This window comes from Sphaerodactylus townsendi, linkage group LG01, assembly GCF_021028975.2.
Source record: "Sphaerodactylus townsendi isolate TG3544 linkage group LG01, MPM_Stown_v2.3, whole genome shotgun sequence".
NCBI lineage: Eukaryota > Metazoa > Chordata > Lepidosauria > Squamata > Sphaerodactylidae > Sphaerodactylus > Sphaerodactylus townsendi.
In genome coordinates, this window is record NC_059425.1 from 4052315 (window position 1) to 4079814 (window position 27500).

Consider the following 27500-nt stretch of genomic DNA (forward strand, 5'->3'; position numbering starts at 1 on the left):
CTGGGTGACCTTGGGCTAGTCACAGCTTCTCGGAGCTCTCTCAGCCCCACCCACCTCACAGGGTGTTTGTTGTGAGGGGGGGAGGGCAAGGAGATTCTAAGCCCCTTTAAGTCTCCTGCAGGAGAGAAAGGGGGGGGGATATAAATCCAAACTCCTCCTCCTCCTCCTCCTCCTCCTCCTCCTCCTTCTTCTTCTTCTTCAGTTCCTTTCTTTAAGCAATGAGCTTAGCCATCACTGCTAAATCTAGTACCTTCTCTGCTTATTCTCTGCTAATTCGAGTACCTGCCATTCTTCAATTGAAGGGATAGCTGGAGTTTTCCATTTTTATGCATATGCTATTCTTGCTGCTGCTGCTGTATATAAAAACAGAGCCCCGTGTTTTCTTTCCAAAGTTCCATCCACGAATCCCATAAAAACCTCTGGTCTCTGTCCACCATTTTCTCAAAGCAGATCAGCTTGTCATGTTCAGTTGTCGTAGAAGAAGAAGAAGAGTTTGGATTTATATCTCACCTTTCTCTCCTGTAAGGAGACTCAAGGTGGCTTACAGCCCCTTGTGAGGTGAAGGGGGGGGGGGCTGAGAGAGTTCTGAGAGAACTGTGACTGGCCCAAGATCACCCAGCAGGAATGTAGGAGTGCGGAAACACATCTGGTTCACCAGATAAGCCTCTGCTGTGGTGTGTGGTGTTTTGAAGCATTGTATTCGTAAATACTTATATGATTTGTGTAGGGATTCCTCACTCTCTCAGCCTGACCTACCTCACAAGGATTGAGTGTTGGTGGGTAATCGGCCAAGGTGTCCATTGTGGGGAAAGGAAGGGAAGGAGTTTGTTAGCTGCTTTGAGACTCCTTATGGTTGAGAAAAGCCTGGTGTGAATCCAAACTCTTCTTCTTTTGGGTTCTGGTGGGTTTTCCGGGCTGTGTTGCCGTGGTCTGGTAGATCTTGTTCCTAACGTTTCGCCTGTATCTGTGGCCGGCATCTTCAGAGGTGTATCACAGAGAGAAGTCTGTTACACACTGTGTCCAGTAAGAAGGGGTTTAATGGGGTATATATTGTCCATGTCCCAGAGTAGGGAACCAATCAGTAAGTGTTGTGGGTAGAACTTGCTACGCAAAGGTGTGGTTGACCGCATTGTATTGCGGGTGGGGTTTTCAGTCCGTTTACATTCGTCAATGGATGCAGGCGAAACGTTAGGAACAAGATTCACCAGACCACGGCCACACAGCCCGGAAAACCCACCACAACCAGTTAAATCTGGCCGTGAAAGCCTTCAACAATACTCCTTTTTGTTTAGCTGATGCAAGAGAGTTGGGAAAAAAAATATTGCTCTGGATTTTGTGGACCAGATCCACAAAACCCAGCCCATAGTGATGATCACCAGCCGAGACGGCTGTTCATGGGAAGTGGAAAATTTAACGGTGGGGACAGTCTTACTTAGAGAGCAGAAATCACCCTTTTAGTGTTCAAAGTACTTCGTGTAATTATCTTGGCAACCTTTACAGCAGCCCTGAAAGGTAGGCCGGTGCTATCAACTGATCAGGTTTTCCGCTGGCTGGTAGCTAAACAAACCATCCATGTTCAGAAGCAGCTGAGCTCTGAATACTGGTTGCTGGTGAGCAGGGAGAAGTGAAACCTACAGTCGGTGTGTTCCTGCCTTGGCAGTCTACCTGTACATTTCCTGGAGGGCCTAACAGAAGAAGAAGAAGCAGCAGAGGAGGAGAAGTTTGGATTTATACCCCCCTTTCTTTCCCGTAAGAAGACTCAAAGGATCTTACAATCTCCTCCCCCACCCCAACAAACACCCTGTGAGGTAGGTGGGGCTGAGAAAGCTCTGAAGAACCGTGACTAGCTCAAGGTCACCCAGCTGGCATGTGTTGGAGTGCACAAGCTAATCTGGTTCACCAGATAATTTATTTATTTATTGATTATATTTATATACCACCCTCCCCCGGAGGGCTCAGGGCGGTGAACAGCATAAACATAGATAGAGCACACACGACTAAAAACTAGAATCCGTTAAATTAGTTTCCTGGCTCTATATAAAATAAACCCCCATCTCATTAAAATGCAGCATACTAAAATCAACATAATAGATGGCACCTACTATCAAATCCCCTAAAGATAAGCCTCCACAGCTCAAGTGGCAGAGCAGGGAATCAAGCCCAGTCCTCCAGATTAGAGTGCACCTGCTCTTAACCACTACGCCACGCTTACTGGCGATCACTGTCAGTGAAATGCAGACTCAGTGGGCCTTTTCGGACCTGGCAGAGTTTTCTTTTCTTGTGCTTGGATTTAGCAGCGCTATATATCCTGTGGAAGCCAGCCGGTGACCTGCAAATTCTCTTGGCAACATTTGCAAGAGACCTACAAAACAGCCCAGAGTTGGTCCCATGTCCTGGATGATGTGAGACAAAGGGCTAAGGCCAACCCCCCTCCCCCCCGTCGCTTGCTGAAGCCCCCCTGTGAATTGGTGGTAGCGGTGGGATCTGTGTCATGCCCTTCCTGGGCTTCCTTCCCTCGTCCGTGCCCCTTCCTTTCCACAAGAGTTTGGAGCCACCTGCACTGGGAGTCTAAACTGGGTCTCCATCTGGGCACCGGCCCTCTGACCGAGACCTGCTGAGCCCTCGATCAACGGTGACGTTGGCAAACCTGAGTGTCGTTGCTGGCAACGATTTGGCAGGAGGGGATTCTCCACTCAGTGGAACGGGTCAGTCCCCCGCCCCTCTTCCACCCGCACAGAACAACCTGCCATGTCTAATCAGTCGGAAGCGTCGTGGGCCAGAAAGAGCGACGGAAGCAAAGCAGAGAGCGTGACTCATCCCGACGAGAAGAGAAGTCAGTTGAATGTTCCAAAGGAGCGCAGTTCCAGGGAAACAGCAGGGGTGGGGGTTATTTCTGGATGCTGCAAGGCGTCGACTGCGCCGCCGAGGAGGACGGAATCTCTCTTTTCCTTTCAAGTTTGGACATCTGCAAAGCGAAGAGCTTCAGCTGTGAGCCAGGATGCTTCTGCTTGAAAGCATGCCTCTGTTGCAAACGTGTTTGTTCGCTTTATAGCTTGCCTTTCTCCCTCCAGGTGGTTTGCACCGTTCCTCTCTCCTCCATTTTATCCCACCGCAATCCTATGAGTGGACGATGGGCCCGAGGTCACCTAGTAATTTTCCTTGGCAAAGGGGGGTTCGAATCTGGGACTCCAGATCCAAATCTGACACTGTAACCCCCCTTTCTGTATACCCCCCTTTCTTTCCTGTAAGAAGACTCAAAGGAGCTTACAATCTCCTCCCCTACCCCAACGAACACCCTGTGAGGTAGGTGGGGCTGAGAGAGCTCTGAAGAACTGTGACTAGCCCAAGGTCACCCAGCTGGCACGTTTTGGAGTGCACAAGCTAATCCGGTTCACCAGATGAGCCTCCACAGCTCAAGTGGCAGAGCAGGGAATCAAACCCAGTTCTCCAGATTAGAGTGCACCTGCTCTTAACCACTACGCCACGCTTACTGGTGATCACTGTCAGTGAAATGCGGACTCAGCGGGCCTTTTCGGACCTGGCAGGGTTTCCTTTTCTTGTGCTTGGATTTAGCAGCGCTATATATCCTGTGGAAGCCAGCCGGTGTCTTCTGGCTCTCAGCTTCAACTGCCTCTCCAATTTGTGATATTGGGGGTGAAGTCAAGAGGAGGCCTACCTTACAGGGATGTTTTAATGAGGGTTGGGGTAGGATCAGTGGTGGGATTCAAATAATTTAACCACTGGTTGCATACAAGCACCATTTTAACAACCGGTTCTGCCGAAGTGGTGCGAACCGGCTGAATCCCACCCCTGGGTGGGATCCTTTCCTTTGGAACAGTTTCCTGCTGGCAGAGCTCTGGGGAAGGTTGCGTGCACAAGAGGAAATCATCAGCCACGGTGGAACATCTGTGGGTTCCAGAAGCACTTGAAATACTTAAAGTTTCCTCAAGAACAGCCCCTCACTTTTGCTCTGTAAGAAGTGGCTGGACAAACAAATTTGTCCGGTATTCTCGAGTCTGATCGGGTGGCGAGATTCAAATAATTTATTAATTGGTTGTTTATAAGCAGCATTTTAACAACTGGTTCTGCCGAAGTGGTACGAACCTGCTGAATCCCACCACTGGGCTGATCTTGCAATGAAGAAGAAAAAGAAGAAGAAGAAGAAGAAGAAGAAGAAGAAGAAGAAGAAGAAGAAGAAGAAGAAGAAGAAGAAGAAGAGTTTGGATTTATATCCCCCTTTCTCTCCTGCAGGAGACTCAAAGGGGCTGACAATCTCCTTGCCCTTCCCCCCTCACAACAAACACCCTGTGAGGTAGGTGGGGCTGAGAGAGCTCCGAGAAGCTGTGACTAGCCCACGGTCACCCAGCTGGCGTGTGTGGGAGTGCACTGCACAGGCTAATCTGAATTCCCCAGATAAGCCTCCACAGCTCAGGCGGCAGAGCTGGGAATCAAACCCGGTTCCTCCAGATTAAATACACGAGCTCTTAACCTCCTACGCCACTGCTGCTACGCCACTGAGCAGGAGGCCGGACTAGAGGGCCTCTTTGGCCTCTTCCAACTCTATGGTTCTATGACCCCCCAACTCCCAACCCCCCCAAACTGGACTTCTTTGAGCAGCTGCTGAAAATGCCTGGAAAGAAAGCAGACGGAAGCTGGTGGAGCTCAGCTGGGCACCTGATGCCGGATTCTGCTCCAAATGCCAAACTTTACATAAAAGTAGAGTTATGATCTCCAGACCGAAGTTATCAATTTCCCTGGAGTAGATAGCTGCTTTGAGCAGCAGTGGCGTAGTGGTTAAGAGCAGATGCACTCTAATCTGGAGGAACCGGGTTTGATTCCCAGCTCTGCCACTTGAGCTGTGGGGGCTTATCTGGGGAATTCAGATCAGCCTGTGCACTTCAACACTCGCCAGCTGGGTGACCTTGGGCAAGTCACAGTTCTTCCGAGCTCTGTCAGCCCCACCTACCTCACAGGGTGTTTGTTGTGAGGGGGGGAAGGGCAAGAAGATTGTCAGCCCCTTTGAGTCTCCTGCAGGAGAGAAAGGGGGATATAAATCCAAACTCTTCTTCTTCTTAGACTGATACTCTCAGGTCTAATATCCTGTTTCTCAGTGGGACACTGAAACACAGACACTTTTCCTAGCTGATAGCAGCATGCTATCTCTGTCCCTCTATTTCCTATCCTAATTATGGCTCCCTAATAAACATTTATTTTTAACCCGTTAATCGGGGTGTTAACCCCTTCTCTGCGCAGTAAACTGCCAACAGGGAGACAGCAGGGAAGAGCCGGAAAACTCACAGAGAGCCAAACACACTTGGATCTCCTTTGCTTTTTCTGTAAAGGGAGAGGGGGGAAATTACACAACAAAGTGACTTTTGAAGAGGCTGCATAACTGAGAATCAAAACCGAAGGGAAGGCGCACTCAATGCAAAGGAGACCACACGTGCATAAAATCCTGTACAACTATCGATCTGGAAGGGTTCTCAAGGATCATCCAACCTCACCCCCTGTGCAATCTAATATCTTGCTTCTTAGAATTGTAGAACTGGAAGAGACCACAAGGGCCATCCAGTCCAACCCCTTGCTGTACAGGAAAGCACAATCAAGTACAACTCCTGACAGATGGCCATCCAGCCTCTCTTTAAAAATCTTCAAAGAAAGGGACTCCACCACACTCCGAGGTAGTGAATTCCACGTCAAGCAGCCCTGACTGTCAGGAAATGTCTCATGTTTAGCTGAAATCTCTTTTTAGTTTGAATCTATTACTGCATTACTCCTTTACTCCAGCCATCTTTACTTCCCTCTGTGTATTGTTTTATATTGTGCATTTAGCCATCCCCTGGTTTTTAGATTATGTTTTAATTATATTTACAAGGCTATAGGAAGCTGCCCAGAGCCCACAAGGGGGAGGGTGGCATAGGAAACTAATAAAATAAAATAAAATCAATGGTGCAGGAAATGCACGACTCCTTGCCCCGCCCTATCCCCAAAGCATCCCTGCCCCCCCCCCCGCCCCCGGCCTGGCAGGTGCCTGACTAATTCTCTGTGGCAGCTGGATCCCTTGCTGATTTACTCCTCCCTGACCCTGTGCACAAACAAGCTGAAACAGGATCCCCAGAGCAGATGGAGGGGAGGCTGGTGGGCAGAGCAGGTGCCTGGGCAGAGATGGACCGACTGATGACAAGGCACGGTTTCTGCCACTGTGCCTCTTCAAGTCAAGCACCTGCACTATGGCGGCACTTTCGGTAACAGGAAGACGAGTGCTGTCTTCTACCCTGATCTTGCCCAAATGATTATTATTTATTATTTGTTTGATTTATCATACCGGCCACCCCTGGAGGGCTCTGGGCAGTGTACAAAAAATAGAACAATAAAAGATCTTGATTAACAATTACAAACAAAATCAATTCAAAAAAATAAACAACTAGAAATCAGCAAAGCAAAAAAGCTAATATTGGACGGCAACCCAGAAAATCTCGACCCCCCCTGGGAGGGGACCAGGCACAACAAATAGTGGCCAATTAATATGTTTTATATATGGGGGGTGGGGATAGCATGGGAGGCAGTCAGTGGCCGCCCCCCCCCCCCCAAAGGTCCAGGGCAGGGGTAGGGAACCTTTAACACTCAAAGAGCCATTTGGACCCGTTTTCCACGGGAAAAGAAAACACTTGGAGCCGCAAATAATTTTTGACATTTAAAATAACGATAACACTGTATATATTGGGTTTTTTTTATCTTTTACTCTGCTCATTCTGAGAAGTGCATGGATGCGTCTGCCCTGCTGCCTGCAGGGCGGGCAAGGATGGGGCCAGCGGCTTGGCCTCGCCGGGCGCCGGGAAAGTGCCCACCCCTCTCCAATGGGGCAGGCGAGAGGGGAAGCCCGCGGCACGGCCCAGCCGGCTGTGGGCAGTTGGTGCACCCGCCCTGCAGGGCGGGCAAGGATGGGGCCAGCAGCTCGGCTCGTGGAGCCGCAGTGCAAGGGCAGAAGAGCCGCATGCGGCTCTCGAGCCGCAGGTTCCCTACCCCTGGTCCAGGGGAACAACTTCATTTTACAGGCCCTGTGGAACTGTCCAAGGTCCTGCAGGGCCCTGATAGCTGGAGGGAGTGTGTTCCACCAGGCAGGGGCAAGGGCTATAAAGACCCTGGCCCAAGTGGAGGCCAGCCGTATCATCGAGGGGCCAGGGACCACCAGCAACTTTGCCTCTTCAGGCTGCAGAGGCCGAGTAGGGACATATGGGGATCTTTCCCTCCTGTACTAATCTGAGCTGGCCACAATGATTGATGGTTTGATAATTGTCAGGCTTGATGACTGCGACATAATGTACATGGGCAAGGATGTAGGTAAGGGGGGGTTCTCAGGTTCAACCCCCCCATTGCATGTCTGAAGCTCCGCACCCCCCCCCCATTTGTGGGGCTTTTTAAAAACATTTTTTAGAGTTTTTTCGGTTTTTGGCGTTCAGGGGGTGCGTTGTTTAGGCTAGCAGCACCAAACTTTCAGGGATTGTTTGGGAGAATCTCCTGATGATACTACTCCTGATGAGTCCCACCCCTTCCTGCTCCCCAAGCTTCCCTATGAGGAGAGGCTGCAGCGTTTGGGACTCTTTAGTCTGGAGAGGAGACGGCTGAGGGGGGATAGGATTGAAGTCTATAAAATTATGCATGGGGTAGAAAATGTTGACAGAGAGACATTTTCCTCTCTTTCTCACAATACTAGAACCTGGGGGCATCCATTGAAAATGCTGGGGGGAAGAATTAGGACTAATAAAAGGAATGTGTGATTGGTGTTTGGAATATGCTGCCACAGGAGGTGGTGATGGCCACTCACCTGGATAGCTTTAAAAGGGGCTTGGACAGATTTATGGAGGAGAAGTCGATCTATGGCTACCAATCTTGATCCTCTTTGATCTGAGATTGCAAATGCCTTAACAGACCAGGTGCTCAGGAGCAGCAGCAGCAGAAGGCCCTTGCTTTCACCTCCTGCAGGTGAGCTCCCAAAGGCACCTGGTGGGCCACTGCGAGTAGCAGAGAGCTGGACTAGATGGACTCTGGTCTGATCCAGCAGGCCAGTTCTTATGTTCTTATGTTCTTAAGCCCCACCCCCGGCCTCAGTGCTTATAAAAGCAAGTCTCTGAGGCCAGGACTGCAGTCTCTTCTGGCCTGCCCGGAGGGGAGTTCAGAAGAGACTGCCGGTTGCCGGCTGGGCAGCCGGTAGTGGGGGAAGGAAGGGAGGGGGATGTCCAGGTGCTTGGAGGGTGCTTGGAGGCAGCAGGAAGTCCTGCTGCCTCGTTTTTGCGTGCCTCGAACGGGAACAGGGCACGCGAAAACCAACGAGACAGCAGGCAGAATCTGGGGGGGGGGGAGAGGTGGGCACCCTAGACCTTGCCCATGTCCATGGTGACATGGGCGGGGTCAAGGGCAGTGGGGGTGGAGCCTGGGGGCATCAGGGGGTGGAGCCTGGGGGCGGGGGGGCAGAGCCTGGGGGGTGTCCTGGAGACAAATTGTCTCCGGGCGACACCTACCCCCGGTACGCCTCTGAGTGGGGTACAGAGCCCCCCCTCCAAATCCTCTGGGGGAGCTGATCTCTGCAATCTAGAGATCAGCGGTAATGCCAGGAAACCCGCAGGCCTGATGTGGAGGTCGGCGGCCGTACAGTAAGCAGGGATGCTCTTCCTCCGAGTCGCAGGTACCCGGAGTCCAGTGGTCTCTGGCCCGTAAAGGGAGCTCCCGCCTGTGAAATGCATCCAGGGGTGGGGGCTGGCAGGGGCAGAAGAGCGGGATCTGCTGATGTCACGCTTTCTCCTCCTGGAAAGGGCTGCCGGCTGCGTCCTCCTCTGCCAACTGGCTGTCACCTTACGTCCTCGCAGAGGCTCCGGTCTCGGTCTCGTGACTTCAGGTCAACTTGATCTGGCAGCTGGGCTAAAAATAGCCCTCTCTGGGCTCTGCGGACGCTCCGCCTTCCGGCCAAATCCTTTCCCAGCCAGACTCTTCTCTGTCCAGCGTTCCATCTGATACAGGCAGCGTCTCTCCCCCCGGTGTGGCCCTGGATCTGTTGCTTCCCCGTCCCCTGTTGTAAAGAAGCCCATTCAGTGCCATGGGGCTGGCGCAAGAACACACTTTCTTTTTTCCATTTCATTTAATTTCTTAAGCTCCTGCATCCCTCCTCTTGCGGGCTTGGGGCAATTAACAACACAGTATTAACAACACAGTGTAAACTGGTTCTGGTGGGTTTTCCGGGCTGTGAAAGCCTTCGACAATACATAGTATAAACCGATTGGCAATATCTAGTATCACGCGATGTAAAATCAATTTGGGATGTCAGCGTGGTGTAGTGGTTAAGAACAGGCGCACTCTGATCGGGAGTTTGATTCCCCGCTCTGCCACTTGAACTGTGGAAGCTTTTCTGGTGGACTAGATTAGCTTGTGCACTCCAGCACATGCCAGCTGGGTGACCTTGGGCTAGTCACAGTTCTTTGGAGCTCTCTCAACCCCACCCACCTTGCAGGGTGTTTGTTGGGGGGGAAGGGAAAGGAGATTGTAAGCCCCTTTGAGTCTCTAAGGAAAGTGGGGATATAAATTCAAACTACTCCTCCCCCTCCCCCTCCTCCCCCTCCTCCCCCTCCTCCCCCTCCCCCTCCTTCTCTTTCTCTCTTCTTCTTCTTCTTCTTCTTCTTCTTCTTCTTCTTCTTCTTCTTCTTCTTCTTCTTCTTCTTCTTCTTCTTCTTCTTCTTCTTCTTCTTCTTCTTCTTCTTTCATCCTCCTCTTCTTCTTCTCTTCTCCTTTTCTCCTCCTCCTCCTCCTCCTTCTCTTTCTCTCTTCTTCTTCTTCTTCCTCTTCTTCTCGTCTCCTTCTCCTTCTTCTCTTCTCCTTCTCCTCCATCTCCCCCTTCTCCTCCTTCTTCTCTTTCTCTCTTCTTCTTCTTCTTCTTCTTCTTCTTCTTCTTCTTCTTCTTCTTCTTCTTCTTCTTCTTCTTCTTCTTCTTCTTCTTCTTCTTCTTCTTCTTCTTCTTCTTCTTCTTCTTCTTCTTCTTCTTCTCTCCTCCTCCTCCCCTCCTCCTCTTCTTCTTCACTTCTCCTCCTCCTCTTCTTCTTCTTCCTCTTCTCCTTCTCTTCTCCTTCTCCTTCTTCTCTTCTCCTTCTCCTTCTCCTCCTCCTCCCTGGGGTGGGTGGGGGGGGGGGGGGGTGGGGGGGGGGGGGGGTGGGGGGGGGGGGGGGTGGGGGGGGGGGGGGGTGGGGGGGGGGGGGGGTGGGGGGGGGGGGGGGTGGGGGGGGGGGGGGGTGGGGGGGGGGGGGGGTGGGGGGGGGGGGGGGTGGGGGGGGGGGGGGGTGGGGGGGGGGGGGGGTGGGGGGGGGGGGGGGTGGGGGGGGGGGGGGGTGGGGGGGGGGGGGGGTGGGGGGGGGGGGGGGTGGGGGGGGGGGGGGGTGGGGGGGGGGGGGGGTGGGGGGGGGGGGGGGTGGGGGGGGGGGGGGGTGGGGGGGGGGGGGGGTGGGGGGGGGGGGGGGTGGGGGGGGGGGGGGGTGGGGGGGGGGGGGGGTGGGGGGGGGGGGGGGTGGGGGGGGGGGGGGGTGGGGGGGGGGGGGGGTGGGGGGGGGGGGGGGTGGGGGGGGGGGGGGGTGGGGGGGGGGGGGGGTGGGGGGGGGGGGGGGTGGGGGGGGGGGGGGGTGGGGGGGGGGGGGGGTGGGGGGGGGGGGGGGTGGGGGGGGGGGGGGGTGGGGGGGGGGGGGGGTGGGGGGGGGGGGGGGTGGGGGGGGGGGGGGGTGGGGGGGGGGGGGGGTGGGGGGGGGGGGGGGTGGGGGGGGGGGGGGGTGGGGGGGGGGGGGGGTGGGGGGGGGGGGGGGTGGGGGGGGGGGGGGGTGGGGGGGGGGGGGGGTGGGGGGGGGGGGGGGTGGGGGGGGGGGGGGGTGGGGGGGGGGGGGGGTGGGGGGGGGGGGGGGTGGGGGGGGGGGGGGGTGGGGGGGGGGGGGGGTGGGGGGGGGGGGGGGTGGGGGGGGGGGGGGGTGGGGGGGGGGGGGGGTGGGGGGGGGGGGGGGTGGGGGGGGGGGGGGGTGGGGGGGGGGGGGGGTGGGGGGGGGGGGGGGTGGGGGGGGGGGGGGGTGGGGGGGGGGGGGGGTGGGGGGGGGGGGGGGTGGGGGGGGGGGGGGGTGGGGGGGGGGGGGGGTGGGGGGGGGGGGGGGTGGGGGGGGGGGGGGGTGGGGGGGGGGGGGGGTGGGGGGGGGGGGGGGTGGGGGGGGGGGGGGGTGGGGGGGGGGGGGGGTGGGGGGGGGGGGGGGTGGGGGGGGGGGGGGGTGGGGGGGGGGGGGGGTGGGGGGGGGGGGGGGTGGGGGGGGGGGGGGGTGGGGGGGGGGGGGGGTGGGGGGGGGGGGGGGTGGGGGGGGGGGGGGGTGGGGGGGGGGGGGGGTGGGGGGGGGGGGGGGTGGGGGGGGGGGGGGGTGGGGGGGGGGGGGGGTGGGGGGGGGGGGGGGTGGGGGGGGGGGGGGGTGGGGGGGGGGGGGGGTGGGGGGGGGGGGGGGTGGGGGGGGGGGGGGGTGGGGGGGGGGGGGGGTGGGGGGGGGGGGGGGTGGGGGGGGGGGGGGGTGGGGGGGGGGGGGGGTGGGGGGGGGGGGGGGTGGGGGGGGGGGGGGGTGGGGGGGGGGGGGGGTGGGGGGGGGGGGGGGTGGGGGGGGGGGGGGGTGGGGGGGGGGGGGGGTGGGGGGGGGGGGGGGTGGGGGGGGGGGGGGGTGGGGGGGGGGGGGGGTGGGGGGGGGGGGGGGTGGGGGGGGGGGGGGGTGGGGGGGGGGGGGGGTGGGGGGGGGGGGGGGTGGGGGGGGGGGGGGGTGGGGGGGGGGGGGGGTGGGGGGGGGGGGGGGTGGGGGGGGGGGGGGGTGGGGGGGGGGGGGGGTGGGGGGGGGGGGGGGTGGGGGGGGGGGGGGGTGGGGGGGGGGGGGGGTGGGGGGGGGGGGGGGTGGGGGGGGGGGGGGGTGGGGGGGGGGGGGGGTGGGGGGGGGGGGGGGTGGGGGGGGGGGGGGGTGGGGGGGGGGGGGGGTGGGGGGGGGGGGGGGTGGGGGGGGGGGGGGGTGGGGGGGGGGGGGGGTGGGGGGGGGGGGGGGTGGGGGGGGGGGGGGGTGGGGGGGGGGGGGGGTGGGGGGGGGGGGGGGTGGGGGGGGGGGGGGGTGGGGGGGGGGGGGGGTGGGGGGGGGGGGGGGTGGGGGGGGGGGGGGGTGGGGGGGGGGGGGGGTGGGGGGGGGGGGGGGTGGGGGGGGGGGGGGGTGGGGGGGGGGGGGGGTGGGGGGGGGGGGGGGTGGGGGGGGGGGGGGGTGGGGGGGGGGGGGGGTGGGGGGGGGGGGGGGTGGGGGGGGGGGGGGGTGGGGGGGGGGGGGGGTGGGGGGGGGGGGGGGTGGGGGGGGGGGGGGGTGGGGGGGGGGGGGGGTGGGGGGGGGGGGGGGTGGGGGGGGGGGGGGGTGGGGGGGGGGGGGGGTGGGGGGGGGGGGGGGTGGGGGGGGGGGGGGGTGGGGGGGGGGGGGGGTGGGGGGGGGGGGGGGTGGGGGGGGGGGGGGGTGGGGGGGGGGGGGGGTGGGGGGGGGGGGGGGTGGGGGGGGGGGGGGGTGGGGGGGGGGGGGGGTGGGGGGGGGGGGGGGTGGGGGGGGGGGGGGGTGGGGGGGGGGGGGGGTGGGGGGGGGGGGGGGTGGGGGGGGGGGGGGGTGGGGGGGGGGGGGGGTGGGGGGGGGGGGGGGTGGGGGGGGGGGGGGGTGGGGGGGGGGGGGGGTGGGGGGGGGGGGGGGTGGGGGGGGGGGGGGGTGGGGGGGGGGGGGGGTGGGGGGGGGGGGGGGTGGGGGGGGGGGGGGGTGGGGGGGGGGGGGGGTGGGGGGGGGGGGGGGTGGGGGGGGGGGGGGGTGGGGGGGGGGGGGGGTGGGGGGGGGGGGGGGTGGGGGGGGGGGGGGGTGGGGGGGGGGGGGGGTGGGGGGGGGGGGGGGTGGGGGGGGGGGGGGGTGGGGGGGGGGGGGGGTGGGGGGGGGGGGGGGTGGGGGGGGGGGGGGGTGGGGGGGGGGGGGGGTGGGGGGGGGGGGGGGTGGGGGGGGGGGGGGGTGGGGGGGGGGGGGGGTGGGGGGGGGGGGGGGTGGGGGGGGGGGGGGGTGGGGGGGGGGGGGGGTGGGGGGGGGGGGGGGTGGGGGGGGGGGGGGGTGGGGGGGGGGGGGGGTGGGGGGGGGGGGGGGTGGGGGGGGGGGGGGGTGGGGGGGGGGGGGGGTGGGGGGGGGGGGGGGTGGGGGGGGGGGGGGGTGGGGGGGGGGGGGGGTGGGGGGGGGGGGGGGTGGGGGGGGGGGGGGGTGGGGGGGGGGGGGGGTGGGGGGGGGGGGGGGTGGGGGGGGGGGGGGGTGGGGGGGGGGGGGGGTGGGGGGGGGGGGGGGTGGGGGGGGGGGGGGGTGGGGGGGGGGGGGGGTGGGGGGGGGGGGGGGTGGGGGGGGGGGGGGGTGGGGGGGGGGGGGGGTGGGGGGGGGGGGGGGTGGGGGGGGGGGGGGGTGGGGGGGGGGGGGGGTGGGGGGGGGGGGGGGTGGGGGGGGGGGGGGGTGGGGGGGGGGGGGGGTGGGGGGGGGGGGGGGTGGGGGGGGGGGGGGGTGGGGGGGGGGGGGGGTGGGGGGGGGGGGGGGTGGGGGGGGGGGGGGGTGGGGGGGGGGGGGGGTGGGGGGGGGGGGGGGTGGGGGGGGGGGGGGGTGGGGGGGGGGGGGGGTGGGGGGGGGGGGGGGTGGGGGGGGGGGGGGGTGGGGGGGGGGGGGGGTGGGGGGGGGGGGGGGTGGGGGGGGGGGGGGGTGGGGGGGGGGGGGGGTGGGGGGGGGGGGGGGTGGGGGGGGGGGGGGGTGGGGGGGGGGGGGGGTGGGGGGGGGGGGGGGTGGGGGGGGGGGGGGGTGGGGGGGGGGGGGGGTGGGGGGGGGGGGGGGTGGGGGGGGGGGGGGGTGGGGGGGGGGGGGGGTGGGGGGGGGGGGGGGTGGGGGGGGGGGGGGGTGGGGGGGGGGGGGGGTGGGGGGGGGGGGGGGTGGGGGGGGGGGGGGGTGGGGGGGGGGGGGGGTGGGGGGGGGGGGGGGTGGGGGGGGGGGGGGGTGGGGGGGGGGGGGGGTGGGGGGGGGGGGGGGTGGGGGGGGGGGGGGGTGGGGGGGGGGGGGGGTGGGGGGGGGGGGGGGTGGGGGGGGGGGGGGGTGGGGGGGGGGGGGGGTGGGGGGGGGGGGGGGTGGGGGGGGGGGGGGGTGGGGGGGGGGGGGGGTGGGGGGGGGGGGGGGTGGGGGGGGGGGGGGGTGGGGGGGGGGGGGGGTGGGGGGGGGGGGGGGTGGGGGGGGGGGGGGGTGGGGGGGGGGGGGGGTGGGGGGGGGGGGGGGTGGGGGGGGGGGGGGGTGGGGGGGGGGGGGGGTGGGGGGGGGGGGGGGTGGGGGGGGGGGGGGGTGGGGGGGGGGGGGGGTGGGGGGGGGGGGGGGTGGGGGGGGGGGGGGGTGGGGGGGGGGGGGGGTGGGGGGGGGGGGGGGTGGGGGGGGGGGGGGGTGGGGGGGGGGGGGGGTGGGGGGGGGGGGGGGTGGGGGGGGGGGGGGGTGGGGGGGGGGGGGGGTGGGGGGGGGGGGGGGTGGGGGGGGGGGGGGGTGGGGGGGGGGGGGGGTGGGGGGGGGGGGGGGTGGGGGGGGGGGGGGGTGGGGGGGGGGGGGGGTGGGGGGGGGGGGGGGTGGGGGGGGGGGGGGGTGGGGGGGGGGGGGGGTGGGGGGGGGGGGGGGTGGGGGGGGGGGGGGGTGGGGGGGGGGGGGGGTGGGGGGGGGGGGGGGTGGGGGGGGGGGGGGGTGGGGGGGGGGGGGGGTGGGGGGGGGGGGGGGTGGGGGGGGGGGGGGGTGGGGGGGGGGGGGGGTGGGGGGGGGGGGGGGTGGGGGGGGGGGGGGGTGGGGGGGGGGGGGGGTGGGGGGGGGGGGGGGGGGGGGGGGGGGGGGGTGGGGGGGGGGGGGGGTGGGGGGGGGGGGTTGGGGGGGGGGGGGGGAGGAGGGGGGGGGGGGGTTAAGGGGGGGGGGGGGGGGAGGGGGGGGGGGGGGTGGAGGGGGGTGGGGGGCGTAGGGGTGGGGGGGGGGTGGGGGGGGGGGGGGGGGGGGGGGGGGGTGGTGGGGGGGGGGGGGGGGGGGGGGGGGGGGGGGGGGGGGGGGGGGGGCATGGGGGGGGGGGGGGAGGGGAGCGCCCCAGAAGGCAGTGCGGCAGCCTTCCAAAAATCGGGACAGTTACAAAACCCCGCGGGACAAATTGGTTTAAGGCGGGACTGTCCCGCCAAAAGCGGGACGTCTGGTCACCTTGACCAAGATGGGGAAGACCTGATCGATTTCTGGGGGTGGGATTTCAGTGCTTGCCTTGGGTGCCATTTTCCTGATCCTGGGGAGGTAAGCTGGGTCCTAAATACTGCTTTTGGTGGTTTGTGGTGCGTGGAAGCAGCCCTTGCTGTGGAGTGGAGGATGGACCAGTCGGCCCCACCACCTGGGGGGAAAGTGCCGACATTGTGGCTAGGACAGGGTGGGTTGGGAGATTCCTGGAGACCTGGGGGTGGAGCTTGTGGATCGTCAGTTTTGGGGAGAGTAGGAACCCCAGTGAAGGCATAAAGCCACAGAGGCCAACCCCCCCCCCCGCCTTTTCCAATGGGAAATGATTTCTGGGGTCAGGAGATGAGCCATAATTCTGGAAGAATTGGAGGGAGGTTGGTGATGGGAGGGAGCAGTGAATGGGAGTGGAGGCTTTGCTCAGGGCAATTCTGTATCCAGGTCAGCAAGTGTGTTTCTCTTTTGGAGGCCAGAGGTGAGACCACCACCCAACTCTAGGTTCTTCCTCTCTCTGCTGTGCTCCTTTTGTCTGGGCACGGGCTTTTACAAGTGCGACCATAGTCCGCCATCGGAAGTGGCACACGGCAGGCCCAGACATACTTCCTTGGCAGTCTGAAGTGGTACAGCCCTACAAGGAGGAGGAGGATTAGGAGGAAGAAGAAGAGTAGTAGTAGTAGTAGTTTTGATTTATATCCTCCCCTTTCTCTCCTGTAAGGAGACTCAAAGGGGCAGAGGTGGGATCCAGCAGGTTCTCACCAGTTCCCGAGAGTGGGTTACTAATTATCGGTGTGTGCCGAGAGGGGGTTACTAATTGGGTCCGCTTTTCCGTTAGAAATTCCATTAGGTCCCAAAAACCATAAAGTCCTGTTGTTTCCTATGTGGCTGGTTAGCGAAGGTAGAAAACGGGATAATTCTCCCTGTTGGGCTGTTTTAAAAACATGTTTTAGAAATATGGTAAAGTTCCTTGTTTGAGGAAAGTCTCCTTCTTTTGATTTCTAGAAACAAAATTAAGTATTTGAAAGTATTAAGTATTTGACAGGCAGTCAGTCAGAGGAGAAGTAGTTGTTTCTGTTGGCCGTAGACGATAGGACTTGCCATAATGAGTTTAAATTATGGACAGAAAGATACCAGCTGGAAATTAGGAACTTTTTTTTACAGTAAGAGTTTTTTACAGTAACAGAGAAATTATTAATGCCCCGCCCCCGGAATGCCCGGCCACGCCCCGTCGTGCCCCGCCCAACTGCATTGGCGCTACGCCACTCTTTGAATCCCACCACCATGGGAACCTGTTACTAAAATTTTTGGATCCCACCACTGCAAAGGGGCTTACAATCTCCTTTTCCTCCCTACCCCCCACAACAAACACCCCGTGAGGTGGACAGGGCTGAGAGAGCTCAAGGCCACCCAGCTGGCATGTGTTGGAGCGCACAAGCTGATCTGGTTCACCAGATACACCTGCGCAGCTCAGAGCGGGGAATCAAACCCAGTTCTCCAGATGAGAGTGCGCCTGCTCACGCTGGCTCTCGCTTAGGGTTCTGCTGACTGCATTTTGTTGCTGAGCTACCGGGCTGACCTGCCCTTCCCTCTCTTGCAGCATTGGGGGCTCCATCCCCATCGTGTTCTCCTACTACTCCGAGTTCCTGGCCCAGGAGAAGCGAGGGGAGCACCTCAGCTGGCTGTGCATGTTCTGGATGATCGGGGGCATCTACGCGTCGGCCATGGCCTGGGCCATCATTCCCCATTACGGTGAGATTTGGGGGGCAGCCCGCAGTAGGATTGGCAGCTCCAGGTTTGGAGATTTGGAGGAGAAACTTGGGGAGGGGCCTCAGCCAGGTGTAATGCCGCGGGTTCCTCCCTCCAACTGAGCCACCGTCTCCAGCGAAGCTGGTCTTTGTTGTCTGGAGATCAGTCGTCATTCTGGGAGGCCTCTACGCCCCATGGGTGATTCTGAGCTCAGACTCACTGGGACAAGTTCAGCCTTGGGTGGTCCCCCCCCCCCCCGGCCACTGGTGGGGAATCGGGGAGTAGGGTTGCCAGACCTAGAGGCGATAAATTCCTAGAGCAGTGATTCCCAACCAGGGCTCCCTGGTACCCTGGGGTACCATGAGCACATCCCAGGGGTACCATCACAATGCTACTGCCTTTCTCCCCCCCCCCCACCGGAAACAAATGGATTTTAAAGGGGGGGAGGTTGGAAGCCTCATAGGCTCTCTTTACACAACATTGAAAAACAGCACTGTTTTATTTGCCTAAATTCTGTGTGGATTGGAGGGGTAGATTTAAAGGGAGCTCTCCCTTTAAATCCCCCCCAGGCCATGCCCAATTTTGGTAAACAACATGGCTGTCAACGCTGCTTTCCCTCCCCTCCCCTCCTCTTGCTTGCCACTCCCTCCACCTACAGGCCAAAAATGGGGAAAAAAACCTTAAAAAATGCAAACAGTTAAATCAAATGAACTTCAAGGGTACCCTGAGATATGAAGAGCAAGGTCAAGGGTACTGCGACATCGAAAGGTTGGGAAACACTGTCCTAGAGCTTCGGGCAGAGCTGTATCTAGGGAAAATGTAGCCTGGCGCAAAATCTGAGTGTCCCCCCTGCCCGTCGTATGGGCGGCTGCCCTCCCCCGCCATGGCCAAACAACGTTGTTTTGTACCGGGTCTTGAAGTCAGTGTATGGACCTGGGGGGAAGGAGGAGGGGTGTGGCCAAATGGCTGTAGCCCAGGGACATTTGGCCCCATGTGTCCTCCTGTACGGTACGCCCCTGGCTTTGGGAGTGGAGGCTGGGGGGACATGCTTTGGAGAGGGGAGGGGCCATGGAGACAATGCCCTCCAAAGCATCCACTTCTCCGGGAGAGCTGAGCTCTGTCTTCTGGAGGTGAGCTGTGATTCTGAAGGATGCCCGGCTCCCACCTGCAGTCTGGTACCCCTAACTCTGCCCCATGTCAGTGGCTCTTCTGGGGCTAGGGTACCGCGCAGCTTGACAGGGCATTGTCGACCCTCCCTCCTGAACTCAGAGAGCCTTGCTCCTGGGTCCAGATTGCTAAGCCCGAAGGTTGAGAAATGCCCACGTTTGCGTTCAGAAGCATCTGAATTTGCTCCCAGTACAAGTGTCTCACCCTGCATGGCTGAAGATGGACATACTCTGTCCTGCAATGCCCCAGGGAGCTCGGCCGTCTTCATCTGTGATCAAGAGCTGACCATGTCCTCCTCTTTCTGACCACCACTTAAGAACATAAGAACATAAGAACGAGCCTGCTGGATCAGACCAGAGTCCATCTAGTCCAGCACTCTGCTACTTGCAGTGGCCCACCAGGTGCCTTTGGGAGCTCAACTGCAGGAGGTGACAGCAATGGCCTTCTGCTGCTGCTGCTGCTGCTCCCGAGCACCTGGTCTGCTAAGGCATTTAAGAACATAAGAACGAGCCTGCTGGATCAGACCAGAGTCCATCTAGTCCAGCTCTCTGCTACTCGCAGTGGCCCACCAGGTACCTTTGGGAGCTCAACTGCAGGAGGTGAAAGCAATGGCCTTCTGCTGCTGCTGCTGCTGCTCCCGAGCACCTGGTCTGCTAAGGCATTTAAGAACATAAGAACGAGCCTGCTGGATCAGACCAGAGTCCATCTAGTCCAGCACTCTGCTACTTGCAGTGGCCCACCAGGTGCCTTTGGGAGCTCAACTGCAGGAGGTGAAAGCAATGGCCTTCTGCTGCTGCTGCTGCTGCTCCCGAGCACCTGGTCTGCTAAGGCATTTAAGAACATAAGAACAAGCCAGCTGGATCAGACCAGAGTCCATCTAGTCCAGCTCTCTGCTACTCGCAGTGGCCCACCAGGTGCCTTTGGGAGCTCACTTGTTCCCCCCTCCCCACAGGGTGGAGCTTCCAAATGGGTTCCGCGTACCAGTTCCACAGTTGGCGTGTCTTCGTGCTGGTCTGCGCCTTCCCCTCCGTCTTCGCCATCGGGGCGCTCTCCACCATGCCGGAGAGCCCACGCTTCTTCTTGGAGGTAAACGGGGCCCCTGAGGAAGGCTTGGTTCCCATGATCGCTTCCCCTTACGATGGCCCTTTGCCCAAGCTCAGAGAACCTCTTGCATTGTCAAAAGGCTTTTTTTCCTAGGGGGAAAGGCCACCAGTTTGGCGTTGTGTTAGGTCTCGGCACCTTAAGCCAAATAAACGGACTCTGAAGTGTTGATCAGTGGCGTTTATTGAATAGGCATCGAAGCACCACACTTGCAAAACCAGTTCGGATGAAGGTGGCATTCACAATCCCCTTTATCCCTCATAGAGAACCCTCCTCCCATTTTCCAGGAGTTTGTGAAAAACAGTCTTTGTAGCTGAGGCGCCCCAAGGTCGGTGGCAGACAGCAAGAGAGAGCCACCTGGCTTCCTGCCCTATGAGATAATGGATGTCACCCAGTTCCCATGGGACAGGAGTATCAGGGGAAGTCTAGTTGTCTATCAAGCAAGTGAAGCCATAAAGTAAAGATCAAGGGAAGAATGCACAGATGACAGTGAATACTTACGGCAAGCTGGTTACATACATTTTTCTAGCAACAGCAATTTGTTATTTTAAGCAGTTGTACGATTCCGGGAATGTACTGGCTCAGTTTGATATGCTGCTCGGAGGCCCCCATCATGCGTCCGTCCGTCTATCTCAGCGCTGGCAAACCTTTTCGAGACCGAGTGCCCAAACTGCTACCCAAAACCCACTTATTTATTGCAAAGTGCCAACATGATAATTTAACCTGAATACTGAGGTTTTTGTTTAGAAAATACAGCTCTGAGGCATGCGTTACTCGGGAGTAAGCTTGGTGGTAGTTGGTGGCTTTGCTTTGAAGCAACCGTGCAACTCTTCCAACGGGTGAATCGCGACCCTAGGAGGGTTTACTCAGAAGCAAGCCCCATTGCCAGCAACCAAGCTTACTCCCAGGTAAAGGATTGCGCTTTAGTTCTTCGCATGAAAATCATGGGGTTTAACAGTGCTTAACAGGGTTACCTACACTGCTTCCCCAAAACTAAGACTTAGGTTTAATGCTAATAATCAAGCTTAGCTATCCAGGCCAGCCCAGATGAGTTGGGGGGGGGGGGCACTCTGTCATAGGTTCCCGTGCCATAGGTTCGCCATCACTGGTTTATCTGTTCAAATTGGAGGGGGTGTTTGAGCCAGAATAACCTAAGTCCTCATCCCTCTGCTACAGTGGGGTGCATTAGACATTTTGAGCACCCGGAGTCAATTAGGCCCCATACAGTCATTTATTTCCTTTTTGCTCGTTTATTAGAGTCAGTGGCAACACCCCTGCAGAAGGGCGAATACGTTGTTCTGTTTCAGCGTCTCCTCTTTGTCTTTCCAGAACGGGAAACACGACGAAGCTTGGATGGTTCTGAAGCAGGTTCACGACACCAACATGCGAGCCAAAGGGCACCCCGAACGGGTCTTCTCTGTGAGTAGTGAAATGGGTGAAAGACATAGGTGGGATCCAGCAGGTTCTCACCAGTTCCCGAGAGTGGGTTACTCATTATTTGTGTGTGCCGAGAGGGGGCTACTAATTGGGTCTGCTTTTCCGTTAGAAATTCCATTAGGTCCAAAAATCACAAAGTCCTGTTGTTTCCTATGTGGCTGGTTAGCAAAGGTAGAAAACGGGATAATTCTCCCTGTTGGGCTGTTGTAAAAACATGTTTTAGAAATATGGTAAAGTTCCTTGTTTAAGGAAAGTCTCCTTCTTTTGATTTCTAGAAACAAAATTAAGTATGTGAAAGTATTAAGTATTTGACAGGCAGTCGATTAGAGGAGAAGTAGTTGTTTCTGTTGGCAGCAGACGATAGGACTTGCTAGAATGAGTTTAAATGATGGACAGAAAGATACCAGCTGGAAATTAGGAACTTTTTTTTTACAGTAAGAGTTTTTTACAGTAACAGAGAAATTATTAATGCCCCGCCCCCGGAATGCCCGGCCACGCCCCCGTCGTGCCCCTCCCAGCCCCATTGGTGCTACGCCACTGTTTGAATCCCACCACCATGGGAATCTGTTACTAAAATTTTTGGATCCCACCACTGGTGAAAGACTTCCTGTAAAATGTATTGTCAAAGGCTTTCACAGCTGGATTCAACTGGTGGTTGTGGTTTTTCTGGGCTGCATGGCCGTGGTCTGGTAGGTCTTGTTCCTAACGTTTCACCTGCATCTGTGGCCGGCATCTTCAGAGGTGTGTCACAGAGGGAAGTCTGTTACACTTCTCTCTGCGGACTGGACACAGTGTGTATCACACTTCCCTCTGTGATACACCTCTGAAGATGCCAGCCACAGATGCAGGTGAAACGTTAGGAACAAGATCTACCAGACCACGGACACGCAGCCCGGAAAACCCACAACAACCTCCTGTAAAACCTCTTGCATCAGAGAAAAGCAGTTGAAAAGAACATGGACACAGCCCTGTCAGCAGGGGGGCAAGGTGGGACAGATGCTGAGGCCCACCACGGCTGTGAAATATTTGTGTGTGTGTGTTTTCCTGGCATTGCAAACTTCACATCACTGTAAAGTGGAAAACGACAATGCTTAACTCCCACCGAGGTTATTGCTGTTGACCAGCAAGGCCGTAACTAAGGTGGGGCAAGTCAGAGCTTCTGTCCTGGGTGCTGTTTGACGCCGGCACCAGGAATCCCAGAGCCTCCCCCACAAGCCCTGCCCCCACATTGAACTGCCCCCCTCCCAGAACTCCATGTAGAGTTCAGGGGTGGGTGCACAGTTCAAGACCAGGCCTGGGGTTGAGCTGCACCCCAGCCCCAGTAGTGCAGTCCAAAGCACAACATGGAGCGGAGGGGGGGGGGGCATGCAGTTCAAAGCTTGCCAGGGCCCCATCTCCAGAAGAAGAAGAGTTTGGATTTATACCTCCCTTCTCTCCTGTAAGGAGACTCAAAGGGGCTTACAATCTCCTTCCCTCCCCACAACAAACACCCTGTGAGGTGGGTGGGGCTGCGAGAGCTCCGAAGAACTGTGATTAGCCCAAGGTCACACAATTGGCATGTATTGGAGTGCACAAGCGAATATAGTTCCCCACATAAGCCTCCAGAGCTCAAGTGGCAGAGCAGGGAATCAAACCTGGTTCTCCAGATTAGAGCGCACCTGCTCTTGACCACTACGCCACTGCTCCTCCCATCCAGGTCCCACCCCATGATGCGAAGATCAGTAAGAGCAGCATTGCGTGCCCCAGGTCACCCTCCCTTCCCCATGTTTGCTTGTAGGTGACCCACATCAAGACTATCAAACAGGAGGATGAACTAGTAGAGATCCAGTCTGACCGCGGGGACCCTGTTGCCGGCAGCTGGATGGTCCGTTATACGAACCTTTCTGTTTCAAGTGTGGAAGCTGAGAGGGAGCACCAGAAGCGTAGCTCCAAGGGGGGCGGGCGGGGATGGGTGGGTGTGCGACGCACCGGGCGCATGCCCCTGTGGGGGTGTGGCGAGGGCATTCCCGGGGGCATGGCGGGGGCGTTCTGGGGTGGGACGGGGACGTGGCAGGGGCGGAGGACGCACCAGTTCACTGGGTTCTTCCCCCTTTGCTATGCCTCTGGGGAACACACGACGTGGAACAGCCATGGATAGGCTGACCAGACGTCCCGTTTTTGGCGGGACAGTCCCGCCTTAAAACAATTTGTCCCGCGTCCCGCGGGTTTTTTCAAGTGTCCCAATTTTTGGAAGGCTGCCACACTGCCTTCTGGGCCGCAGGAGCACGGCCTTCTGGGGCGCTCCTGTGGGGGGGAAGAGGAGGAGGAGGAAGAGGAAGAAGAAGAGGAGGAGGAGGAAGAAGAGGAAGAAGAGGAAGAAGAAGAGGAGGAAGAGGAAGAGGAAGAGGAGGAAGAAGAAGAAGAGGAGGAGGAGGAAGAGGAGGAAGAAGAAGAGGAGGAGGAAGAGGATGAAGAGGAGGAGGAAGAAGAAGAGGAGGAGGAAGAAGAAAAGAAGGAGGAAGAGGAAGAAGAGGAGGAGGAGGAAGAAGAAGAAGAGGAGGAGGAGGAGGAAGAGGAAGAGGAAGAAGAGGAGAAGTAGTAGTTTGGATTTATATCCCCCCTTTTCTCTCCTTACAGGGGCTTACAACCTCCTTTTCCTCCCCCTCCCTCACAACAAACACCCTGTGAGGTGGGTGGGGCTGAGAGAGCTCCAAAGAACTGTGACTCACTAGTCCAAGATCACCCAGCTGGCGTGTGTTGGAGTGCATAAGCTAATCTAGTTCCCCAGAAAAGCCTCCACAGCTGAGTGGGGAATCAAACCTGGTTCTCCAGATTAGAGCGCACCTGCTCTTAACCACTACACTACTACTACTCCCAAAGGGAAAGGAACAACCTAAAGCAGTGGTGGTGAACCTTTGGCACTCCAGATGTTATGGACTACAATTCCCATCAGCCCCTGCCAGCATGGCCAATCTTTCATCTCTCTCCCCTAAACTGCAGCATGTGAAGCTACATGACTGACAGGCCTTTAAAGCCCATATTCCCCACTGACAGCAGCCCCCCTGCTGGGATCCAGCAGCCCCACAGGGGATTCCCTGCCATCAGAAGAGGCGCCCTTCCATTCCAACCAATCCCAGCCCCAGTCCAGCCACCCACACCCCCTCCCATAATGGAAAGAGGCTGTCAGGAAGTTTCACACCTTCAGTACAAGACAACCACAGCAAAGGGCTGGGCGGGTCCGGGGCCATTTTAGCATCTGCCTCCATCCCCCACCCTGTCCCCAATGGCCCACACTAGCCCAATGTCATCAGATATCAGGAGCTAAGCAGAGCTGTCCCTGGTGAGTATTTGGATGGGAGACCACCGAGCAAAGAAGAAGAAGAGTTTGGATTTATATCCCCCCTTTCTCTCCTGCAGGAGGCTCAAAGGGGCTGACAATCTCCTTGCCCTTCCCCCCTCACAACAAACACCCTGTGAGGTAGGTGGGGCTGAGAGAGCTCCGAGAAGCTGTGACTAGCCCAAGGTCACCCAGCTGGCGTGTGTGGGAGTGCACAGGCTAATCTGAATTCCCCAGATAAGCCTCCACAGCTCCAGTGGCAGAGCGGGGAATCAAACCCGGTTCCTCCAGATTAGATACACAAGCTCTTAACCTCCTACGCCACTGCTGCTCTCAAAGGTGTGTTGGGGGGGGGGCGAAGGGCGGCCAGGGGAACACCTGCTCCAGCCGCCCCACCCCCCACTTTCTTTAGCCTGGCTGAGCCACCCCCAGGTGCCGCTCAGCCCAGTCCTGTGACTCTCTGCCCCCACGTGACCAGCTGGCATGTGCCCAGGGACATATGACCTCGCATGCCCCCGTGAGCGCTCCGCCTCTGCCACCATGGAAGTCCAGGGCCGCTCTTCAGAGGCAGGCAACGGCAAACCACCTCTGAACGTCTCTCACTTTGAAAACTCCAGGAGGGGCTGCCGAAAGTCAGTTGTGACTTGACTGGACTTTTCCTCCGCCTGTGCGTAATTGGGGGGGGGGGGGGCGGCATCTAGAGGAGCAAAGGTGACAGCAGGGAGAGGGTGGGCCCCGAGGGCGGAGAGATGCAGCAGGGCAGAGAGGCTGCCCCACTGAAGTGGGCCCAATTGTCTTGTCTGGCTAGCTCCTGCTCTTGCGATTATTTCCCACTGGGATTTCCTGGTGGCTGCAGACAGAAGTACATCTTTACGACTGGAGGGGTAATGAAAGATGACGGGGGGGGGGGGGGCTTCAGGAAAGGCAGTGGATGGTTTTACACTGTCACCCACACCCAGGTGGGTCAGCTTGGCCTTTTTCCAAGGCGAGCACTTGGGAGCCACTCCCTTGATGGGGATATCCCACTACCTCTGGGGATAGGCGGCCTATAAGTTTAATAAAATAAATAAATAAATAAATAATTGATGGTAGCTGGGTGGCAAATAAAGGGCTCTGTTCGTGCACAAAGGCAAGGAAGCGCCCAGGGTGTGCGCCGAAGCCGGCTGCATGCAGGAGAGTGGTTTCCATGTGACGCCTCTCCTCAGCAACGTGTCTCAGTCAATGTTGGCCCCTCCCCATCCCTAATTCAAGTTGTCACATCTTGACGAGGCTGCCGGAGATTCTTCACTTTGTCTTCACAACGGGAGACGTGTTTTGTTTGAACAAAGCACCATGGTTACACTTTTATTCCACCACACCCCCCACACCCCACGAGGATTATGCTGAATTATTTCCTTCTCCTGATCCAGATGCCCCGTTTTTGGGTGTACGATCTGGGCGACCTGGGGCTAGTCACAGTTCTCTGAGAACTCTCCCAGCCCCACCTGACTCACAAGGTGTCCGTCATGGATAAAGGAAGGGAAAGGAGTTTGGAAGAAATGTTGAGACTCCCAGCTCTGACGTCTGAGCTGTGGAGGCTTCTCTGGGGAATTCAGATTAGCCTGTACACTCCCACACATGCCAGCTGGGTGACCTTGGGCTAGTCACAGCTTCTCGGAGCTCTATCAGCCCCACCTACCTCACAGGGTGTTTGTTGTGAGGGGGGAAGGGCAAGGAGATTGTAAGCACCTTTGAGTCTCCTGCAGGAGAAAAAAGGGGGATATAAATCCAAACTCCTCCTCCTCCTCCTCTTCTTCCTCCTCCTCTTCCTCCAAGGGAACTGATCTCTGTTGCTGGGAGATCCATTGTAATACCATAGCAAGAGATCTCCAACGAGCAACCTCCTCCTCCTCCTCCTCCTCCTCCTCCTCCTCCTCCTTACAAGAGAAAAAGGAAAGGTATAAATCCCTTCTGCAGTGGATTGGTCACTCAGAACACTTGAGTGGCCCTGCTGCGTAGGGCCCCGGTTGACCGTTACTCCCTGTTGGGCTGGGAACTCAAGCCCTACCAGTTCCTGTGGTTTGGCCTCTTCACATCAGGCAGATGTGCCACAGAAGTGGAGCAGCATTTGATTTCCGGAGCCTCTCCATCCCCAAAAGCCGAATATTCCTTTTGGTCTCCCTTCTGCCTTCCAATTTGCTGGGTTTTTGGCAAGTGCCCCGTTCTGCCCTCCTTGCCAATGGCCATGTCATGCCCCCACAGAGGCTTTCGTTATTTCCCCATTAAGAGTCAGTTTCCCCATAGTTAGCATGGGTTTAGTTCATTGTTAAGTCTTCTAAGGGAGGGTATTTTAGTTAGCCCCTGCCCCTTTAAGACATTTCCCGATAGGCAGTCTTCCTTTCTTTACCCAGCAATCCCCTGTTTTAGTTCTACCCAGTCAGTCAGAGTGAGGTGCCAAGGGTAGCTGGAGACTGGAATATTCGTGACGTCCATATTAATATATGGTGGTCCATAGAGCACAAGTTAAGTTAGAACTAGACAAAGACTGAAAGAACTGAAAGGAAGCAAGACACAGTGGACTTTCCTGAAAGCAGCCAAGAGAAGACACAGTCTACAGCTTCCAACCTGCTCAAGACAAGCAAGTACTCTGACTTAGACAGACCCAAGGGAGGAGTTAGGGTCTTGTTGCTCTCCAGTAATAAACCCATTGTAAGAACTGTTGAACCTGGCTTGTGTCTCTCCCACTCTGACCTAGCCAAGTACAGGGCACCAAAAATAGATTCACTTGAGGGGCAGAACTTTTTATCTGGGCTTTTGTCTGCAAGTCGCCAGGCCCACCGGCTTGGAATGCCCCTCTGTGGCTGATGCCATCTCATTTACCCAAAGACATTACACTATAGGCCATTTTATTCCCATTTTTCTTCCTTCTTCCTTTCTTCCTTCTTACTTTTTTTTTACTTCTGCAGCACACTGAGCTGACATCTGCATTAAACTCTCCAACTCCAAGATCTCTCAGCCATCCACATACAGTTCGAACATTTTCTGTTCCATTTGCTCCCGTATTGCACAGCGGTGCAATGGTTAAGAATGGTGAGACTCTAATCCAGAGAACCGGGTTCGATTCCCCGCTCCTCCACATGAGCTGCAGACTCCACTTTGGAGAACTGGGTTTGATTTCCTGTTCTTCCACATCCGTAGTGGACTCTTAGTGGACTCATTGTTGCCCACTGCAGGCTGAATTTGTTTCCCCGCTCCTACACATGAAGCCTGCCGGGTGACTTTGGGCCAGTCACAGTTCTCTCGGAACTCTCTCATCTCCACCTGCCTCACAAGGGGTCTGTGTGTGGAAAGGAAGAGAAGGAATTTGTAAGCTGATGTGGAGTCCTTGAAGGGCAGAAAGGCTGAACATAAATCCAAACTCTTCTTCTATGTCAGGGGTGGCAAACCTACGGCCGACC

The 27500-nt window shown here is 59.4% G+C and overlaps 1 protein-coding gene across 1 annotated transcript in view; it reads left to right on the plus strand.

Annotated features, from left to right (window-relative positions):
* LOC125440311 (synaptic vesicle glycoprotein 2A-like) overlaps window positions 1-24951 on the plus strand; it is a 44259-nt gene extending 19308 nt beyond the window's left edge. The window contains exons 6-11 of the mRNA XM_048510105.1: window positions 2738-2833; window positions 16860-17045; window positions 19162-19295; window positions 20640-20729; window positions 22525-22669; window positions 24872-24951. Of these exons, the coding sequence (XP_048366062.1) occupies window positions 2738-2833; window positions 16860-17045; window positions 19162-19295; window positions 20640-20729; window positions 22525-22669; window positions 24872-24951 (731 nt within the window). The remainder of the gene's footprint in view (window positions 1-2737; window positions 2834-16859; window positions 17046-19161; window positions 19296-20639; window positions 20730-22524; window positions 22670-24871) is intronic.
* The last annotated feature ends 2549 nt before the right edge of the window (window positions 24952-27500 follow it).